Genomic DNA, 22,587 nt, shown 5'->3' with positions numbered 1-22,587 from the left:
TAGGTTTACTGAATTTGGAAAATGGTATGTGTGTAATGCATATATCTATATCTATTTATATATCTATATATGTATTAAGTACTCACTTTTCATGTTTTTATAGTGTCTTTAGCTTGGTTAAAGAAAACTATTTTAAATTTTATATTGAGGGGGTCTTCCAAATGATATTGAGGAGATTATTGAGCATGTAATAAACACAAAAGAGCTTTGCACATTGTGTTACCTGATCATCTTTGTAGTACAATATGATTGTTCTGAACTTGAATATATCAAGCTTAATAGAGTTCAGGTTCCCTTGGGACTGAACAAATTCCCTTGGTTTTAGTAAAGAGAACATCAACTACTAAACTGTACTTATATACAAATGATTGCAGTTTTTAATCTTCCTGTGGTATGGCTCATGATGAAGGTGTCTTGAGCCTGTACGGTGTGTCCAAGCAGGACTGTTTTTTCAGTTCTTTTGTTCTGTGCCCCAGTGTCTTGAACATACTCCTGCAGTTCCTCTTCTGTAGTTGATCAACCTTTCAGCTATAGGCCCGCACTCCTTATGCAGGGGGTTGCCCTTCGCAAAGGGGATTCACACTGCACAATGCCTTGTGATCCCTTTTTCATTTGGAAGTGGTCATACAGTATAATCTACCCCGGCCTCTTCCTGGCTCAGCTTATTGACTTGGGAATCATGAATACAGAAACATCTGTCCCATTGGCAACAAATCCCCCCAGCCATAGAGAGGGGACTTAAACAATGCATGAAGCGTCTTTGAGGAAACCACAGGAGAGTTAAAACTTCTGAACACATTGCTGGAATCTAGATTTTTGTTGGGTTGGGATTGTTCCAAACCCTTTTTATTTGAAAGAAAAACAAGTACTAGTCCACTGATGTGTAGCGATTTATATCAGAGCGTCATCTAATACATTAGTGGTTCTTTCTTAGCCTAATTTTATGTGTATCGCAATGTGAAAACAACAGCGCTGCATTGCCTTGTTTTAATGCTCTATTTCGATTTTTAACAGGTCCAGCCGGCGGCTATAACTCAAATAGTTCGGATGGGATTGAGGCAATAAGTCCAGCTAATTCGCCCGTACAGCTCAATGAGAAAGGCCGCAAACAGAACCACCAAGCTGACAAAGGGCATAATGTTATAGACAAGAGGCACAGACCACAAGGTCAGGCTTTAAGAGTGCAGTGTGCATGGCTAGTTAGGTCCCTTTCACAAAGACCTGAAAAAAGCCTTTTTAAAAAAAAAAAGCTCAGGAGACATTGTAAAAAGAAACAGTGCAGTATAAAAGCTGACAGAACTAGAGAAAAAAGCTAACGTGCTGTGCTACAGATAAGGAGACTAGCTCTAGGGGCGCACATCTCCAGTCCTGGAGGGCCAGAGGGTTTTAGCAGTTGCTTTACCTGAGCCATTGATGACCTAATTCAGGGATTCTCTGTCCTGGTCCCGAGACCCACACACCTCCTGGTTTTTGTTCCAGCCAAGTTTTCAGTTAAACCATTGGATTTGTAATTGACCTACTCACAGGGTAAATTTGAACTGTATGACTGTTATCAGATTTTAAACCTCCTGGAGGTCGCCTTTTAACTCTCCTAGTTAAAATCAAATCTGAAACTCTTGAGTCAGAAAAAGCGACTTGCACATGTTCCAGCTAAGGGTCTTATTAATTCAGTTTAGGCTTCAGTTAGGTAATTAAACTGGAATGAAAACCTCCTCTGTGCCTCCAGAACCAGGATGGGAATCCCTGAACTCATTATTTGCTTTATTGGACAAATTGAAGCCTTTATTTGTTCTTAAGGAGCTGGAGATTGTGAAGGGGCCTGTCTGCTGGACAGTGGCCCCTCAGGCCCGGAGCTGGGGTCTGCTAGTTTAGATGACACAAATTAGCTACCTGAAAACCTCAATGGTTGCTATGCAACAGGCTTCCCATAATTAAAATGTGTCCATGGAGTTGCTTGGTCCTAGCTTGACCCTTTTCATCTGTTGTCGTCCCTAAAAAAAAGTTGCTATCAAAAAAAAAAAATCTCACTTTAGTTTTAAAACATCTAAACTCATATTCGGAGATTTTAACCAGCAGGGGATTATTTCAGATTTCCACTACTCCCACTGCTGAAAAGCTAATGATTTCCGATTGCTTCTGAGAGTTTAATCCCAAGTTTTATCCATCTTCTTATAGATGTAGTAGACTTCTATTAACCAAACCTGGCTGTTGCCTTTACTGCAGTTTAATACTGATAGTAACTGACTTAAGTAAACAAAACTTAAGGAGAATGTTCATTTGCTGGTGTCACTAGCAGAACACAGTTCACTGAATTAAATAAACTAAGTGAAAAAATAAATAATTTGCTTCTCGAAATGTATAAATTAACATGCAGTAATTGGCATGATGATTAATAATGTCAGCGTTACAACAGAAATGTTAGTTTTATTTCTAAGCCCTTTTCGAGAAACTCTAGGTACCGTGAAAATTAACCCTTAAAGCTTTAGTGAAGTGCTAGGGCTTTAAACCTGTCGCCTTTGCTTTTGAAAGTGTTGACACTCACAGAGCCTCTAATGGATATGGGTGATTTGGAGGTGCTGTCCATGAGAAGAATCAGCAGACCCTGGATTAAGACTATTCTCATGCAGAAAGTCCTTACGATAGCCTTGAAAATGACATTCAGCAGATGAAGAAATTCTGAGCATTCGGTTCTGCCATTTCAATCATCATCAAATTGATACTGCACTGTTTAAATCAGTTTTATTTCTCCATTTCAGAACTATTAAAATACTCCTTTTTTGCATCATGGGGTTTGACGTTCTTACCAAAGATCATGTTCAGACTAAAATGAGTGGACCTCCTCATAGGTCAGGCACTGATATCTCGGAGTCCAGTTGTTATCCATGATGTGACCCCTAGATCAGCGAACTTGCTCAGCACTCTCAGCTTAGTGTTGCCTAGTCTGAGAACTGGCGGATTGCAGTGACCAAACTCGTTTTTCTCTGCGTTTTTGTTTCCGTCCTCCAGCTCAACAGAAGCTGTCCTCTCAAGAACCACACCACCCTCATTTACGGCAGGCACCCGAAGGTGGCCAGTCCCCAAGTCACTCTTCCCAGCCCTACAAAGGCAATCAGAGAGTTGTCACTTTGGCACAGCACATCAGCGTAAGTGTCCCCTGAGCTGGTAGGAAAAAACAGTACATTAGGAGGCATCAGTGTTGGAATAGCATTTATTGGGTTATGTGTTCTGGGAGAAAGTACTCTTTGGTGGGTGAGGGTCACACACACCTGCACACAACTTTTGGGATGCAAATTCCATTTGTGAAGTCTTTATTTCCTGTAATCAATTAACAGTGTGTCAGTATCCTGGTAGGAACTGACCTGTATTAATTGAGTTTCCTACCAAAACCCAGATGCTTTATTAAAGCAAGATGGAGCAGTAGTTAAGGAGCTTATTCATTACCGATTGCTGAATTGTCATTTCCTGAAGTCAAGTCTTAGCTTTGCATTGTTTCCTCCTGTATACCTCTTAGTTTTAGATGGGTCATGTTGGAGGAGAGGTTTTGCTGATATTTAATTTGACATCAAAGTAATAATTAAGGTTACTTATTGCATTACAAGCTCCTGTGACTGATTAATTACCAAGGATCTGTAAATAGCATTGTTTGCATTGATGAGTTTGCGTATTACCAAATTATTAGGTGTGTCACCGTAGATCTGGACTTTCTCTTTTTCCTGTCATAACAGGAAGTGATCACGAAAGATTACACACGGCAGTACCAGCTCAACTCCCAGCCCCAGCAGCAGGGCTACCCCTACCAGAGCTCCTCAGTATTGGACCTGACCCGCCCCCCCAGCAACCCACACTCCCAACCGCAAATGCAGCCTCAAGACTCCAACCCCAGCGCTCGCTACACTCCTGAGGGGGCTGCTGGAGACAGGGGCCGAGATAGGTATGTCTGTCTTTCAGCCTTTCGCCCATTCCGTGCTGGAATGAGAGCTGCCTACTCTGAAATATGAATTAGCGGGACTCCCCAAGTTCTGGTCGCCTCAAATCATACTGTCCCCACGGATTGCCCATGGCCATGTGTGTAACCCTGATCAGGGAGGACAGCATTTTGCTTTGTTTTATATTGCTCATGGGCTGAAGAAGACTTTGTAGAAATAATGGAACTCCCTCTTTGTTGAATTGACAATGCAAAAGTCTAGTTATCATCTAGGGATGAGTTGCTTCTTTGTAGTTTGACCTGTATGGCAAGGAACAATGTGCTTGATCTCTGTCCCGTTCTCCTCTGGTGTTCACTAATCTGGGTGGATATGTCAGTCAGTCAATCAATCAAAGTTTTTTTTAATCAAATGCACAACAATACAGCGTGCAGCAGTAATTGCTGGCAATGAAATATCTTCAAGATGGGGAAATTTGACGGTCTGTCTGAAAGATGGGGAAACTTGACGGTTTGTGTGGACGAATGAGAAGGAAGAAAAAGACAAGCGCATTGCGTTTTGTGTTTAGGTCTCCACAGCAGAACAAAGCATCTCAGATGTGCCTGTCTGGAGATGGTATTGAGCCGGTGTCTCCAGCAGGGGGCATATCTGAGCCAGCGTCACATGGAGCGACCTTCCCCGCAGAGCAGGCCGATCAGGGGTAAGGCCAGCTGCCCTCTCTCCTCGGGCCGCCACTCCTCACCTGCGTGTGGGTAGGTGGTTCACGCTTGGGCTGTCCCCATCTTGCAGGGCGAACTCCCGGTTGTCCCCCAGCAACTCCCAGCCCCCGGCCTTCTTCAGCAAGCTGACGGAGAGCAACTCCGCCATTGTCAAGTCCAAGAAGCAGGAGATGATCAAGAAGATGACCGTCAGTGGGAACGAGCCTGACTTCAGTGAGTCCCTCGGCGCAGCTCTGTTAATTCAATGGTGGAGCAACAATGTTGGGAGTGTCCATGTGATCCAAGACCTTTACCCTTCAAAAAGGTTTGACTTGATTAAGAAAACATCTTTCATTCTTCTCGTTGCAGACCCAGGACAACCAGGGACTGAAATATTCAACATGCCGGCTTCCACGACTGCAGGTAAACCTGCAGTAGTGTCCTTTTTGACAGCACAATCATCTCCTCCTAACAAAGCTGTAACTGACCGGTAGTGTCGTTTGGAACAAGTCACAACTTGGGGGCAGGTGCTCCGATTGATGGATCTGCCATTGCTGGAGAGTCTGGTCACCAGCCAAATCAGCCTGCAGCCGATCTGCTGAGTCTGAGTGGTTCTGAGGGTCGGTCCTTCAGATAAGCTGGGTGTGTCTGAGCTAGCCACTCCCCACGCGAGAAAGCTCCCCACACAGCTCTCAGTGGGGAGGAGAACAGAGTGATTAAGCCAGTTCATAGATTGAGATTATTAGGAGGCCGTTATTGGTAAAGGCCAATGGGAAATTTGGCCCAGACACCGCGGTTACTCTTTTCAAGAAACTCCCTGGGATTTTTAATGACCACGGAGGCTTGGTTTTATGTCTCATCCGAAGGACCGCACCTTTTTTCAGTATAGTATATCATCACTATACTGGGGCATTAAGACCCAACAGACTGCAGGGTGAGCACCCCTTCTGGGGGCAGCAGCACCTCTTCCAGCAGCAGCCTTAGCTTTCCCAGGAGGTCTCCCATCCAGGCACTGGCCAGGCTCTCACCTGCTGAGCTCCAGTGGGCTGCCAGCTGTGAGCTGCAAGGTTCTAGAGCTGCTGGCTATATGCGGGCAGCTCTTGGTCCCACCAATCAGATGCAGGGTTTGCTGTTTTTCACTGAAGCATCAGTCTGGATGGTATCTAGTAAGACTGGGATTTCCTATAGATTCTACTGATTCTGTGGCTTTGCCATATGCTACTGCTGTACTTGCAGTGCCAAGCTACTCTTGCAAGTCCCAGGCTGTGCACAGCCAAGACCCCTTCGGATTGTCAATACAGCTCATTACCTCAGCTCAAGCAGCAAAGCAATTTTGTTGTTATTAATATTGTTATGGCTGGTCTGTAGGAGGCTCCGCCCACATGTACTGTATTGCTTGCATGTATAAAGTTAGCTCTTTACAGATTGTTAAAAGTTTCAGCCAGGTGCAATTACACCACCACTTGATTTTCAGCTTTTTGCTTGGGCTGGTCCATCTGCCTCCTTAGACATTTTGAGCCATTGGGGGGGGTGAGTCCAAGTGATGTCACTGGGTATCAGCCGTTTCCTTCAACTAATTGTGAGATTCTGTTATTTCGGCAGTACTCCTTAGCTTAATCCCTTTCTCCTTTTCATTTATGGTTTAGAATAGATGCATCTAGACAGAGGTGCTGCATTTCGTGAAACAAGTGTCCCTTCCTCTTTGCATGAGGGCAGTAAGGAGTTATGTACTCCAAATCCATGGATCTGTGATGTGATGGCCAGCAGAAAGGCTGGGATGGGCACAGAAAATCAGCATGCTTTTTGGTTGCAGATCTGTCCAGTGTGTTTCACTGTACTTTATAAAAACCCCATCTCCAAATCCAGGTTTTTGGGTTTCTAAAATTCATCCACAGCCTATAATACAGTTGCATACACCCGTGAAGACAAGTTAAATTGGAACAATTTAATCATTGTCCTCATTTCTGAAACATTAGCGCTTCCCAAAGTAGGTCCTTATGACTCTTGTTTCTGCAGAACTTGATTTACCTAAATTGAAACCCAGATTTAGCTATTACATTGCTAATTAGACAAATAATTCTGAATTGTGTTCAGTTCTCAAACTGCCAGGCTTTATCACGTATACATATTCATACATAACTTGAAAATGGCCATTTCTGGGATGCACGCAGTTACATTTTTAGTCCAGATAAGGGCAAAACTAAACTTCCTAGAGTCCACTAAGAGTTAAGACCACTAGATAATTAATGTCACAAGAACCAGAACTAAATAAAATCTGCACCCATATTGGGGACCCAAAATGATAAGAAACAGCTTGCTCTATGTGATGCATTTAAGGCGAGGAGGCCCTAACAACGTCTAGTTCTGAAGCTATTTTGGACACCATGCTATTCCAGGGGACACAGCTGTAGTGAGCACAGATAAATTGCAGGACGTTCTTGCAAGCATGCGATACAAAATTATCGCTTAATGGGTATTAATTTTCAATCGAGCGTGATGTCTGTTTGACATTTTTTGAGCATCTATGGACATATTTAAAAGCCAGTAATTTATAACTCGGTATGCTGTTGCCTTGCGCCAGATGGCTTCACTTTGCCCGCTTCAGAAACCATCTGGACTTCGTTTGCAACAGCACTGCCTTGTGTACCTCAGCCTGAGAGCTCATGCAGTGTGCTGGAAATCCATCGCCTCTCTTCCGTTCAGAACAGAGACTGAGAAACACTCGAACAGCACCATTCTTTAACAGCTTCTGCATGCCAGTTTCTAGTGGAATGTTTTGAAGCTGATACGTTATAACGTGGGCATTGTGATTTAATTTTTGAAATGTAAGCCAGGGACAAGAATGTAAAGAAGATTTCGGAGTTTCCACCTTTCAGATTGCACTTTTTATGGGGGGATTCCAATGTAATTGTACAATTGGTAGTACCTTATTTAGGAAACAGGTTCATTGGTTTCTGTCAGCATTTTCTTGTTTGTTTTTAAGCTGCGCTACTTGCATTATAGCTTCTGTAGTGAAATAACCTTGCCGAGCTGTGCTTTTGGCTGCTGTGTATTTTCAACACAAAGGCATGCATACACGTACAGGACCAAATGTGTTAAAAATTCCCCCCCACCCCTTTTTGTTTGCTTCGTTTCTTACTTTTCCTGTCTGGTACCGAAGGGCGGGTGAGGTGTAAAGTGATATCATCTCCATGGGCTTTCTAGGAAACCTAACCCACTCACTTGCACTGACAACAGATGTGACAAAAGTTTTTTTGCTGGCTAAGAATGTGCTGACAGTTTTGTTCTTCCCTTCTCTCTCTCTCTCTCTCTCTCCTCTCTCTCTGTATCTCTCTCTCATTCTTTTATTTCTTCTCCTGTCCCCCTACCTCACCTCACCTCACTCGATAACTTTTCCCGTTTCCTGTTGGTACCCTATTCCTCACCAACCCCCCCTCCCCCCTCCCAGGGCCGATCAGTACTAGAAGCCACACCACTCCAGAAACTTCCGGTAACAACATAGGCTTGGAAGCAATTATTAGGAAGGCCCTAATGGGTAAATATGATGACCAGGGGGAAGAACGCTCATCTCTCAGTGCCAATGCTATTAACCCTCTGGCTGCCAGTGCAAGCGTGGCTACTGCTATCCCCATTGCTCCTGCTGACGGACGGACTGAGGACACTTATTCTTTGGCAGGTCTGCATTCCCCTTTCCGGACTACTCACGTTTTTGTCTTTTGGTAGTCTTTTGTTCATTTGTTTTTGCTTCTTGCCCTCCCCACCCCATCCTACCCACCCCCCACCCAATCCCATCCTACCCCCATACAACCTTCTTTCCTTTAAAACTCCCGCAAAAAAGGCTTCAAGCTTCATTTTATTTTAATAATGATAATCTTCTTTTTTTTTTTCTTAATGTCTACATCTGCTGCTACCACCCTTAAACAGTAATGCCGTCGTTCGCTCAGCTACTACAGCTTATAAACTTATTGCATAGTAGCGTCCCTCGCCTTAGCATGGCAGAGTACAGGGCTAGGAACACTGGTGCAAAGGCTGAGAAAGCCAAAACACTGCCACACGTTTTGTCTATCTTGGAGGTTTCAAGATCAAACTTTACTTCTGAGTAAGTTCAGTTTAAATATTTTTTTCCACAGCCTTCCCAGATATCTTTTTTTAGACTCATACCATATTAAAACAAGCTAGGATCTGTTTGTTAGCTTGACAGAGGTCAGTGTCTGTTTTGAGTGTGCGTAACTGGTCTTGCTTTAGTTTTGCACGTTTATAGTCCCCCCCCCCCGCACTGAAGCGTTGCTCAGAAGCTTAGGGGAGGCATAACTTTAGGATGGCCCAGCTCCGCAGTGCATGTCGAAATATGTCCTGTCCTGTCATGTCATGGCTTCAGACCGTTGAGGGAAATAAGCGCAGCAGAAGCCGTGGCAAATGTTAAATCTAAAAGGCAAACGCGTCTTGTGCTGGCAGGTAGTGGAAAGCCCAAAGGCAGTGGGAGATCGCACGGGCGCAAAGCGAAGTCCCCCGGGCCGGGCCAAGCAGGAGGAGAGAGGCCCTCCTCCGTGTCGTCGGTCCATTCGGATGGTGACTGTAACCGGCGCACCCCGCTGACCAACCGCGTCTGGGAGGACAGGCCCTCGTCCACAGGTACGCCGAGCGTGAAAGTTTTCTTTTTCTTCTCTCCACCTAACTGCTTAGACTGCGCCAATCTGTGCGTCTGCTTTATTTCACACGTGTGTTTGTTTTTTGTTTTCGGTCACGTACAGGTTCGACTCCTTTCCCCTGCAACCCACTGACGATGCGCTACCCCTCAGGCCTGGTCCCCGCCCCGTCCTCCATGCAGCAGGGGGCGCCCGGCGCTCAGAGCCGAGCCTGGGAAGAGGAGTCTAAGCCGCTGCTGTGCTCCCAGTACGAGACGCTGTCAGACAGCGAGTGAGCTGGGAGCGAGAGAGAGAGAGCACGCTGGAGAACCATCGCCCCCTACCAACCACCCCATCTCTGCTGCTGAATTGTTCAAACAGCCTCCCCTCCTCCCAGGCTGCTGAACACTCATGGAGTCCTGGCGTGGCGGAAGATGACCTTCGACCTGCGCCACGGCATATTTACCAGTTTTCTTTTTTCAGGATTGCTGCTGGTTATCCCCTGGCTTACACCCTGGCTTCTTCTGGGGAGTATCCAGTTTTGTGTTTTGTTTTCTTGACAGCCTTATAATGGGGGAAGAAAACATTCGTTGACAGTTTTTTTACTTTGCTCTCTCTCTGACCTTGAAAAGGACTGCCAAGACTCCTAGTCAAATGCCAGTAACAAAGTAACAGTATGCAAAGGTTCTTGTCATACAGTAACAAAGCCCCAGTCCACGTCATGGGTGTGAAGACTTTCCTGATAGTCCAGTGAGCTCAGCTAGACCAGCCCTTGTACAGACTGTGACAGGGAAGAACCGTACAGTACTGCTGAGCTTGTAGAGATCCTGGAAGAGAAACGTCCTGTCAGACTGCTGGATGGGCAGGATTAAGGTCTTCAAAAGTGCTAATGAATGAGCTGAGCAGGGTCTGAGGAACATAGGGAAAAACAACTGAAGCCGTCAGAACATAGTGATTTATTTTGTTTCCTTTTTGTTCAAATAGTCTTAATCAGATGTATTTTGGTTTTGTTTTTGTAATTTTGTTTTTGAATGATCAGGTTAACTGAATGTGAAGGTTGCTCATTTAAGACTGGTTTACAAACACCTTGGGGGAAAAAAAGGAAATATTTTATATATATACATTTACACACACATAGTGGTCTTCTCACTGAAACAATGTTCTGGCCTTATCCCATAAACAAACGAAATGGATCGAAATGGAACAAGTGCACCAGGGCCAAGTACAATTTGAAATAACCCTTCATGGCATCATTCTCCTCTACAGGCAGAAGTGTCCTTGTGTCCTTGTAGACCTTTCAGGATCCATTGTCTGTCTGTTTAGACGTGTGTGCCCAGGGACATGTCTATGGAGTGGCAAAGAGTGATTCTGGGAAGAGTTCATTGTATATGCACCATAACTGAATGTACCCATTGTTTGCTCTGTTTTCATTGTTTGTATACTGGCTTTGGAACTGATTTACCAAAGGGGCAGCTTGTTTCTTCATTTTTCCTCTTCCCTTGCTTGTTTTAACTGATACTTCAAACCAACGCAGTCCATTTTTAGAACTGAGATGTCCCTCAGCAGTGAGCTTCTCTTGAAAAGGATAGGGTTTTTTTCTAGTGGCAATATTATTTTAAGATCCATGTTCTTGGTCCACAGGGTAAATGTGATATACACCTTGGTGTTGTCATGTCTTGAGAGGTTTTTTGTCTTAGGATGGATGGAGCCATATTTTAAAATGTTTTTCTTATACCTGAAGTAGAAAGATGTAGTTGGAGAAACCTGTTTGGTGTGGATTAACAACCAGGAAGCAATTTTCTATCAGCTTGTTTCCTTTTAATTACTACTATTATAAAAATGTATGATATTGACAGTATTGAAGCTGTTTTGGATATCAGTCACTTTGTCATAAATCTTTATTCATTGTTTTGTGAAAGTCCAGATTAGTCAGGTAAAAATACATTTGGGCTTAGAGTTACTGAGTTTTGGATTCATACTGGCACAGATTTCTGGGACTTTGTGTTATGATGCCATCTGAAGATGAAGACATACAGTATGCTGCTCATAAGTTGTTTTGATCAGCAGTTAACAGAAGCTCATGTCAGCTACTTCCGGTTTAACGGTTTAGAAACATTTCTACATCCCAGTTTAGGTTTGCTCATACAGGTGTGTATATATTGCAAATTTTGTAAGAGTTACTGTATATTGTTTCGGAAATGTATATGGTCATGTAACCACTTTGGAAATGACCTCTCATATTACCACTTTGATGGAACCGGATTTCTAGTTCACATCCTGACATTTTGCGCCTTATAGCCGTTACAGCATATCGGACAGTTATAGCATTATCGGATTTTGCTGCCATCAGAGCCCACTGTGGTCTTTTACTGACGGTGATATTCTTAGTTTGAGAGATGGGGGTCTTGCCTTGTACACCCTCCATTTTTCTGCAACATGTCCACATCTGTCTAGCGCTGTTGGAGTACATACAGAGATTTAGAATACTGTAGAGCAACAGAGGACTTCCTTTGGTATATCTCTGATTTACTCAAGACTGCACTTCAGCAAAGCATAAATCCAGTGGGAGATCACACTGTGTTGGCAGTAGATGAAAAGTGTCTGCATCTTGGTTGCATAAGCATTTCTCATAATATCCAGTGATATGATGCTGCAATGGATGTGCAAAAACTCTAAAAATGATCAAGTATAAGGTAACTGGTTAAGAACATGGTGAATGCACTCAAACGATAACACTTATTGCCAAGTTACTGACATTGCTAAGGCTGTGCCTAACCTTGCAGGCTCTCCCAACTCCCAACTGCTGGATACATGCATGTTAAACACAGACCTCATGGTTGTAGCATCTTGTCAGTCAGAATAGCTGCCCAAGGGTCCTTTTTTTCCAGTCTTAATCATTTGTATTTAGTTGTTACAGACAGAACCTGTTCTCCGTGTTGGGTGGAGTACGTTTTTTTTTGTACAGTTAAGTATTTCTAGTGTTAAAGTGCCATTTCTTTAGTAGACAGAACTGGTGTTACCAAGTGACTACGCACAAGTGTTTGAGCTGCCAAGTTGTACATGTTTGATATACATGATCATCCCTCTTTGTGAAAGGATCTGATCATCTTCATAGCTGGAACTGCAAAAAATCAACTGGAAAGGAATGATAACAACACTTTTCCATCTTTAAATGTTTCGGTATCAGACACCACCCAGGATCCTTCTTCTAGCCTTTTTGTAAGCAGAGACAAAAGCATCAACACTGTTTCATGCAAATCCTGTTGTATGTGATGTCGCCAAGTTCAAAACCATGCTGGGCTGATCTAAAGATTTTTGCAAGTTAAAATATACTCAATATTACAGGGATAAAGTCCATATACCAATGTGCTGTTTACACTTCCTTTCTTAAATGCTTTATCGAAACAGACTTAAAAAAAAACGGTTTTACACATGGAGTGGTTTCTGTGTGTGTGTGTACAGGGAAAGGCACAAGAAGAGATTACTAGCCTTTACTAAACTACCAGCTCATTACTTTGTCCTCACTCCCCCCTGTGGCAAACCATTATCTATACACTTGGGAAAAATACATAGTTTATGGGGGTTTTGTGTTTTAAAATCCATCTTGATACTGTAGTAATTAGGACATGTAGAAGGCGAGCTGTACTAATGATGTCTAACGCAGCCCTTTGTGGGTTTAATTTCCTTTTTCTCATTGCACTTAATCACAGCAAAGGCTGCTGAATTCGAACATGACTTGTCCGAATTAAGCTGTTTACCCACGCTTCTGTTAGTGGAAATATTTGATTTGTGCATTCTTTATCCAGTGATTTTATCCCTATTGTAGGAGGGAAGGAAGACGGGCTACTACACCACTACAGATTGAAGAATGCACAACTCAGTGTTACAGTGTGGTATCAAATGTTACTTGTGAAAGTGTCATTTCTGTTGATTTCCAGTAAGGCAGCTCCAGTCTTTTGGTCCTATGCTGCTGATTTTGCATTAACACACATTTAGTGTAATTCAGAGAGTATTTGTTCTTGCTTTGGATTAGATCAGATCTTTGCCCCCTTCTGGTTCAAAGGTGGGGGGAACATCTGGAGCCCAACTATTTCTGCAGAGTGGAGGGAGTGCTAGGGTGAAGAATCAGGAAAACAAGTTCTTTGCAAATTCCTTTGCACCTGACAAGGTGAGCTTCTATAACAGCCACCACAAAATAGTTGCCCAAAATCCAGGTGAAGTCATGCCAAGAGTATCAGCAACTCAGACCTGTTTATATTGTCTTCTGGTTTCTGGTTTCTCAGTCAAGAAAGGGTCAGTAAAAAAAAAACTATGATTGGAACAGAAGCTCATTATTATAGTTCTGGAAAGATAATGTTTGAAACAAAAATCCTCCTATGGTATTGTACTTACTCTTTATACTGTTCCCTTCATATTGCTGTACAATACCCTTTTTGTCTTAATACACCTGTGCCTGTTGGTTTAGAACTCTGAACCACAGTACTAACAACTGTGGAGTTTTAGTCTAAAACTGAAAATAGCCAGGAATGAGACTTACAAATCAGGACTATTCAAATTTTAACACTTACAAAAAAGAAACTTTGTTCTTTTTACAATGTCTGCTTTTTGTTATTGTTGTTCATTTCTTTGGCGGAATGTGTCTTTTTTGTGCTACCTGCTCTGATATCAGTTGACTGTGCAATCAGGAGAACGTTTTTACTCTGAAAGCAACAAAGGATGTTAGTGTTATTTCTTTTGTAATTAAAAAGGAACAAGAAAGGCCAATCTTGTCACAAATGTACAATGGGAAGAAAAAAACGTATATTTTGTACAACCATATTGTGCATAATGATTTTTTTTCGAACCCTGTGTATAATAGAAAGGTTTGTATATAGAACTGAAGAGATGTAAATATTTATGTTGCTTGCTGCAAGATTGGTTTCTTCTACAGAAGAAGATTTTGTTCACTTGTTTTATTCAATATGCCCACCAGCAAGCATTGTGGATAGCAGTGTAAAAACACTGCCTTAAATGTTTAAATAAAAAAGCTTATTGCCATTAAAGATGCTCTTTTTGGTGTTGTCCAGATTCTAGACAAAATAGCTAACACTGGCAGAATTTCAGTTAGCATACACATGCTAGTGTGTAGTGGATTCCTGGCTTTTCATTTGAAAACGGTGCAGTCACATTAGAAGGACACCTATGAAATCAGTTTAATTTCATTTACCAAGGTCACTCCAGGTTTTAACGACATTGATCTTTGAAGATAAGCGCAGTTCGAGAGAGGCAGAGGAAAATGGACAAGAGAAGACACATAAATGGAAGAACAAGGATCAGGCGCCAACACAATGGAAGAGCATTGCTGTTATCAAGGGAAAAAAAATCCGAACTTGTACACTTGTCAACTGCGATCAATGTAAATCTGAGTGAAAAATGAGGGGTGTTTACTACGTCTTCTCGTTAAGAGGGCAGATAAATCGAGGTCGAAAAAGGCTATTACCCTTAAACTCCACTAGGGGTCACTATTTATTCTGGATTAACTCATCTAAAACCCTTAAAAATGTCTTCACAATCTGCAGTGTCAAGATCAGGCTGTAATAATTTGCCAATGTTTCTGTAGCAGTTTTGCTGTTAAAATGTTTGACCTTATCTGGGGAGGTTTGTAGTATAAGTTGGGAGAAGTAAGAATCACAGGGATAAGCAATTTGTTTTCCCGATTAAACCATAAATATCTCATTCTTTTTGAGCTGAAACAACTATTTTCATGATTTACATTATTTTATCTAAACTGTTCTTTTTTTTGCTTTTTGTTATAAAAAAATCTAAGGTTTCAGAAGTCAGTCTTTACTTTGACTTGTTTAGAGGAGACCTTCATGTTTCTAAGGCAGAAATCTGAGTGAACAGGTTAAACACATCGATAAATTCCATAGCCACACGTGTTTTTAACTTTTGGGTTCCTATCCGGCATATAATATGTCATGTTTTTAATTACTTCTGTAATTCACATCTAAAATGTCACCTCTAGTCGCGACTAAAGAAAGTCGCCTCTCACGGCATCAGGGCAGTCCTGTTTCATTATAACGGGTTACTGTGCGATGAAGTTTCAACTGCGTTTCCACCATCTGAAATGCCCAAGATGTGTATTGGACCGTTTCCCTCAAAGGCGTTCACCAAAGTAACAAATTCACGAGATGCATTTATATTTCATATAATTTACTTAGGAAAAAAAAACAGGTTTTCTCTAGGCTCGCATGCCGGCATTTTGTGACGATTCTTGTCTCACCTGCGAAGGTAAGGCCAAAGTTGGCATAAAGCAGTAGTGGCCTCTAGCGGTTGGGGAAAATGAGCCCAAACGACGCAACAAACGAAACTTGTGTTTTATATCAAAGTATTTGACTATCATTTAAAAGAAAAATCTGTTTGACCCTGTAAAACTTTTTAATCCAATCACGGAGTCGGGTGGAACTTTATCAATGCAATATTTAAAATCCTTAGTTTTAACAAAATCAACACATGAGCACAAGGGAAAACAAGAGGTACGGAACATACTCTATCAAGCTACTTTACTGAAAAAAGTCCCAATAACCCAGACTCTAGTAAGCAGCTGAACCAGAAAATCCTTCAACTTACGTGCTCTTGTTAAATATACTGTACGTAATTGCCATTTCAGCGGCGTACAATGGGGAATAATGTGATTAGGGATATTTATAATTATTAACGAGGAAAATGAATCCAGAAAGCAGTCTTCGGAGAAGGACAGTGGAGGATTTAACAGATACAAAAAGATTGGTTTTTAAACTCCCTCCAACCGGTTTGCAACTGCGCCGTTAACTTTTTCACATCAAACCCAAAAAGACCCAGGATTAACTCTGCTCTTATGGCTCATTTGCTGTATCTTACTAAATTCCAAACTTCGTGACCTTTAAAAGGAAAATTCAAAACCTCGTTACCACATACAGTAGGGAAAACAACAGGTGTATAATCTACATTTCAGGTGTACTAGTTTCTTGCATAAGTTGCGAACCGAACCACCTAGTAATGCAAAACGACACCGAGTCGAACGGCAAACGTTTATTTCAAAATTTGACCAGTCTGTTCTTGCCAAGGGAAAAAAAAACACAAAATGCGCAGCTGAAGGTTGATTTTCATTTCACCGGATGCTACCACGACTGAAAGGAAGCTCCGTTCCAGGTAAGGCGTTAGAAAAATTGTTTACCGCTGTTTTCTGTGAATGCTAACACTTCTGAACATCAATGTGTGATATTGCCATAGATAAGACAGTTTTTCATGTGTTTCTGTGGGTGCTTCATATTGGTGGGTGTACACAATATGGTGTTTTATGCGGTTGCGTTTGGGGTGTCCTGTAAGTGCAGTTTGGAAGTAAAGATCCACGTGGATAACTGCCTTTATGCTCTAAGTAGGATGTTCAAAATTTGAATTATAATTTAGTATCTGATTATAGAGTGGTCCATCTTCTCTGAGACGTGTTTATTCAGGCCTAAGCCCGGATTTTGGCAAAGACCCGTCTTCATACAATGGGAAGAAGAACCTTGTCCTTTCCTGTCCTTCATGTCCAACACAACGTCTATGTAGGTGCTCATATCCTAGTTTAGACAGTGCAACTGGAGACATTTTCAAAGCTCGCTCAAAGACCTTTCACTTAAGTAATGATAATTAATTTCAGTCTTGGTTTCACGAAGCCAGTGTGCAGCGCCTTTCATTCTGCTTCTATTGTGTATTACAACATTTTATTGGGGAGGGGCGTATTTCCTTTGTTTAAAAAACAAACAAACACGAGTGGCTAGTGTCCTAAATGAATTCCCAGAGCAGGAAGATATGTGATTGTGTGCTAGCCTTTCTGAGGTGGGCGTATTTCCTTTGTTTAAAAAACAAGCAAGAGAATCTAGTGTCCTGAATTCATTGTCAGGGCAGGAAAAGTCTAGTTTTAAGCAGCCAAAGCTAAGCCTCTCTCCCAGACACCACACAGATATTAAACAGGTCGTCAGTGCTCGTTCTCTGACCTATAAAAGGGATTGTGTTTCGTGTAGGTGGCCAGGCTGGCTGGTGTTTACAGCGAGCAGTGTGGGAAGTGGATAGCTGTTTTTTTTTTGGTGAAGAATGTGCATCAGGCAGGGTCCAGGATTTCCATCTGAGCTGAACTGAAGCACTTCTCTCAGACATCTGTCGCCCACTGTCTGTCTGTCCGTCCGTCCCAGCACGTACCTCATGGTTCCTCAGGATGCAGTATGACTGCTTTGAGTCCAGCATTTGCGCTTTTAGGCGGTGCACACACTTCAAACCTTCTTAACTGACAGCCTATAATGGTATGATCTTACCTCTTCAGAAACCAGCCTGGCATAAAGGCCACTGCCACCCTTTAGATTATAAATGCTTTTAAATTGCGAAAGTGTCCATATTGTGATATATGAAATAATACACTCGCAATACAGAACATGAGGTGTTATTGTGGTTACATTTACTGAATAGACCATTTATCAGTACCCATTTGTCAGAGAGCACAGTATACAGTATGTAAAGAGAAAAAGCTCTTAAATTTCATAGAATGCGTTTCTGATCTGAGTTACATGCAATTTTCATAAAACAATGTGATGTTTTTTTTATTTAAAAAAATCAAAAGAAGAGCAGTTTGTTACCTTTGCTGGTTTGCAAGTCTGAGATTTATGTATTCTGTTGTTGTTATTATTATCACATAATGTTACATTAAAGCTTACACTTTTCTGGTTGTGTATACTGAAGATCCAGTACACTCCTTGAGGGCCTTTAAGTGCTGTAGCTCCAGAACTTGTGAAGTTGATAAACTGCTAGACTATCAAAAAAACATTGCTGCATTTGGTATATGGGGCTACTGAATGCTTCAGAGCAATAAATCTTTATTCTGAAGTCCCTTGCATAGCCTTTCTATATTGGTTGGGTTAAGTTACCAATAAAAGCAGTCAGTGATATAAGCTTACATGCATCAGAACCCACAGAACACATTAGATGTATCTCATATTTTAAAATTCAGCAGTGTTTGTTTAGTGCCTCATGTTAAAAATGTATTACTTGTGTAAAGAAGAATCAGGACCACATTATTTACCTTTAAATGGAAGCTAGAATGAAATACTCCCTCAGCTTATTGCAGACTTTGAAGACAGTGATCATTTACATTACATTACATAAATGTGATATTTTTAGGTTATTTATGTGAGCCTTGGTTCATTCCTGACCCATGCTTAAGAGAACAATAAAAGTGTATATTCATTACATATAATATCGGTTTCTGCCTTTACGCTCACAGAAGACAGTTGCATTTTGTTTTCAAAATCATTTGTTTTCTAGTAAATGTTGAAACAGACTGCAGTTATTGTATTTTTCACATGTGAATTTTGAGATGAAGGCAGCAATAGTAATGTAATTCGATGTAAATCACACAAATTGTTCTTTTTAAAAAATATTTTCCCAAATCATTTTTTTTATCTTTTCCCTATCCCAAACATGCTGACATTTTCAGTTTATTTACTTAGTGTGACAGTATGCATGTTCTAAAAAAGTGTTCTTGAGAAAATATTAATACTCAAAATAGTTCTACTCAAAACCTCTAGATCTTGATTTTAATCATCATTCAGTCCCTCCTCCCTCATTCCTGCGCCACTCCATCAGGGTTACTGCAGAACAGAATAATGGATAATAAGTATGAATAATGGTAAGTGTTGTTTAGAGTCGGAGTGATTTCCCCAAGTTCTGGGTCCGTGGTCCGAACACATTCTGGCAGGTTAATTGGCCATGGTGTGTGTGTTTGTGGACTGGCAACTCGTCCAGAGTGTATCCTACCCTGGACCCCATTGCTTGCCAGAACAGACTGGCTTCCCCAGTGATCCTGTACAAGATAAAGAGGTTAGAAAATGGTGAATGGATGAATAATGGTAAAATAAATATTCAAGGGTTTGATATTGCTCACTGTTGAAAGACAAAGTGAATTATAATCTCATGCAGCCCCAGAGAACAGAAGGATCTTTTTCCTGTTCTTCACTGAATGGGTTGAAACTGAGGTCATTCTGTCTGTGGCACCAGAGACTTGGGGTAACATGTTGATTTTTCATTTGCATGCACTTCTTTCTTATTGTCTTGAAAAGTAGTGTGCCTCTCCTTTCTTTTAAGTGAGAAATATTCCTTTTCAAAAGTTCTGCACTGCTGGAATTGGATGGCTTGTTTATCACAAGGGCTTTACTTTCATCTACATTTGCAATACCTGTTGCTAGCAGAAGGAGTTTTAGTCTCTGGCAATGTAGCTACTTCATTATTACTCTTGGTGTATTACTTGATTGATAAAGTATGTGGAGATATATATTACATATTAGAACACTGAAATAAATTAATAAAAACAGACGCATGCTAAAATCTCAGTCAGACACCTTCCACCCCTCCCCCCCCATCTCTTCTAGTGGGTTATAGCACAAGCAATTCAAAGCAATTTAGCATTTTCTTATGTTTTCATTTTAAAAAACTGTATCAGCTTACACTCTGATGTAAATCATGTAAATACAAAATAAAATACAGCAACAGTCCAGATCTTAGAAATATTTGAAACAAGCCTTTTGAATTAGTATGTCTTTTTTACTTTTCAAGGGATACCAAAGCATTTTACAATAGAATGTTTACAAAGGGTAAGGTGGCAATTCAGGTCCTTTTCCAATTGTTTCGGATGCTCTGTCTTGTTTTATAGTAACCATTTTGCTGTGAAAGCGCAACACTCAACCATTAATGTAAAGAAGTGATTAAGTAAATGGCAGTATGCATGTTTAGGTTTGATTGTGGAAACCTGATTTGGAATTGAGCCAGGAAAGCCTAATACAACAGCTTATAGTGTCTTGACAACAGTATTGACCAGATGTTTTACGATGTAACTTTGGAAGTGCAAAGTGCAGAATATTGGCCATTATTATGAGCTTACTATCTTCAGTTGGCTTAATTAGTTTCTAAATAAAGTACAATAAATGCTGCGAAGTCTCAGAGTGTAGAGTGTAGAGAGAAGAATGACTTCCTTCTGCATGTTGTTTCAGTCATTTTCCATTTCACGAAAGCCACCTCTTCCCTAAGATTTTATTTGGGTCTGTGCTGTATAACATGCAGCCAACTAAAATTTCTCAAGTGAAACACATTTCCTGTCCTTAAATATGAAAAAAGTCAACAGCATTTGCTTCTTGTTAAATTTTGACACGGCCATTTATAATGTACTGTATTTACATGCGCTGCTACACATGTACGTACAGTTTACCTAAAGTGGAAGTAGTGCTTGTGAACACTGGAGGCGATGTGTTTTTGTGACAATATCCATGTAACTGGGGACATTAAGCTGTCAGGGACCGGTTCCTTCTACAAGACTGTAAAAGACTATTTTAAGGTGTTGTGTAATGATCATTTTTTATTTGCTGTGATGTGTAGTGGAATGAAACCCTGGAGTGCCTTTTGTTTGGGAATGACCTAAAAAATCGCAACATCTGGACACAGAAGGGAGAGATTCCCTGTAGTCAAACAGCTATCAACCTTACTCCCTTCTCACAAACTTCTTGAAACACATCTCTGCCATTTTCTCACAGCAGAATTTCTCAGCATAGTTTCCACCAGCCTTTCAAACATCATCCCTTTGTATGAGCATCTGCATCAGGTCCTGCGGGTGGCAAAATGCCATCACCTGCTGCACCTTGTGTTCTGGTCACTGTTATGCTGTAATCTCTGATTTTCCTAAATCCTTCATCTTCTTCCAGGTGCATCAGATTTCATTGAAGCTCTCATCCCAGAGTAAGAAGTGACTGATATTACATCATACAGTACATGATATGTGAGTTCACTCGTATAAACGTACTGTACATACAGTATATGTACAGTATTGTTCCCGTCATGGTGTCCCACAGCATTTAAGCAAATGTGATCTTGTTAAGATTAGGCTCCATTTTGCTTAAACTACTGTCAGGAACTTTTCCTTCGGAGTCTTCTACCCAGAATAGCCCAGGACTTTGTCTGGCTTGGAGGGCTTTCTGCTGTGTGTTCTGGGTGAACCTGATACCACTCCAAAGGTGATATTCAAAGGTTCTTGGCATTATTTTAAGAGAACAAGTAAAGGTTTATTCCATGCTGGAAAGAGAAGAAAATAAATACAACCTTTTGGCTGTGGAGCCCTCTTCAGGTCATGTTATTTTAAGATATGTGACTTTCTGTTCATCACTAGGAACATCTATGTAAATTGGTATATAGGATTACTGTAATTGCTAATATTCAACTTGCTTGTAACTGTTTTTTAACTGTAAGTGTGAAAACTGTATTGTGTTAGTTGTTCCACTGTACATCTGAAGTAGTCAAGGAGTTCAAGTAAATTCATAGACATACCCTCAGAGCTACTGATGGAAGGTTTGCACATTGGCCTGAAGGGTCAAAGGCTGAAGGACTTTTTTCCATTGACTTTTTACAAGGGGATGTTATATGATTCCTTTAAACATCCAGCTAGAATATTGTTGAATCGGTGGGCATTTTTCTTTGAAAAGTTTTAGAAATATGGTTCTTTTATACATGTAGACAGATGAAGCGTGCATTTTTGTCTGCTTTCTGACACTCTGCTTAATAATGTCCCAACTGATAATATCTGTCTGCAATACAGTTACATGTAGAGGAAGGACTGTTGAATGGTTCTTGCTTTTCTGTTTTATACGCAAAACATTAAAGCTTTCAGTTTTGCAAAATAATTCTCAAAATAATGTGCATTTTTCAGTACGTTAAGGACTTTTCTCCTGCTGCATAGATACACTAAGTGACCTCCTTCTCAAGAGCATCGCAGGAAAAAATAAGAAGTCTCCACCTTAAAATAAATATGCATGTGAAAAGAACGGATGAAGTCTTTGTGGGCTATGGTGACAGATTTAAAGAGTGAAGTCTGATGCTGCTGGTACTCTAATGAGAAAGGGATCTGACTCCAGTGTAGAGCTGGAGATCACGATACTCACTTCAAAGGGACTGTTTCTGAAGTGTTAGGGCCGATTTTTCAGTTTTATTAGCTGGCCACATTAATTGTATGACCTTTTCCACGAGTCCCATGGATGTCTGGAGAATTTCCTTCTTTCTGAGCACGACAAATTAAATGCCTTTTCTTGGTAATGAGCTTTGAAAGAAAATAGTGCATTCTGATGAATGATTGTGGTGTTGTGATGAGTTTTTTATTCCTTTCCATTTTCCTATGATTGAAGACTTAAGCACTGCTGTGAATTTCTGCTTTTACACTGAAATATCGGAGCACCTTTTATGAGTAACATTTAAAAATAAGTGTAGTACTGGCATTTTTGTTAAGGTGAAAATGCACACTTCAGTTTTTTG

At 41.1% G+C, this 22,587-nt stretch overlaps 1 protein-coding gene across 23 annotated transcripts in view; it reads left to right on the top strand.

Moving 5' to 3' along the window:
- Positions 1–14,288, top strand: part of ncor2 (nuclear receptor corepressor 2) — a 174,835-nt gene extending 160,547 nt beyond the window's left edge. For 17 of the 23 annotated variants that reach the window (XM_069182248.1, XM_069182244.1, XM_069182247.1 and 14 more), the window contains 9 exons: positions 1,015–1,167; positions 3,007–3,143; positions 3,726–3,931; positions 4,492–4,623; positions 4,713–4,855; positions 4,991–5,044; positions 8,070–8,297; positions 9,077–9,253; positions 9,373–14,288. In XM_069182248.1, coding sequence (XP_069038349.1) covers positions 1,015–1,167; positions 3,007–3,143; positions 3,726–3,931; positions 4,492–4,623; positions 4,713–4,855; positions 4,991–5,044; positions 8,070–8,297; positions 9,077–9,253; positions 9,373–9,542 — 1,400 coding nt within the window. In that variant the 3' untranslated portion in view covers positions 9,543–14,288. The remainder of the gene's footprint in view (positions 1–1,014; positions 1,168–3,006; positions 3,144–3,725; positions 3,932–4,491; positions 4,624–4,712; positions 4,856–4,990; positions 5,045–8,069; positions 8,298–9,076; positions 9,254–9,372) is intronic. The other 6 variants (XM_069182259.1, XM_069182261.1, XM_069182254.1 and 3 more) reach the window with 3 other exon arrangements.
- The last annotated feature ends 8,299 nt before the right edge of the window (positions 14,289–22,587 follow it).

This window comes from Lepisosteus oculatus, chromosome 22 (assembly GCF_040954835.1).
Source record: "Lepisosteus oculatus isolate fLepOcu1 chromosome 22, fLepOcu1.hap2, whole genome shotgun sequence".
Classification (NCBI taxonomy): Eukaryota; Metazoa; Chordata; class Actinopteri; order Semionotiformes; family Lepisosteidae; genus Lepisosteus; species Lepisosteus oculatus.
This window is presented reverse-complemented; position numbering and strand designations above follow the sequence as displayed.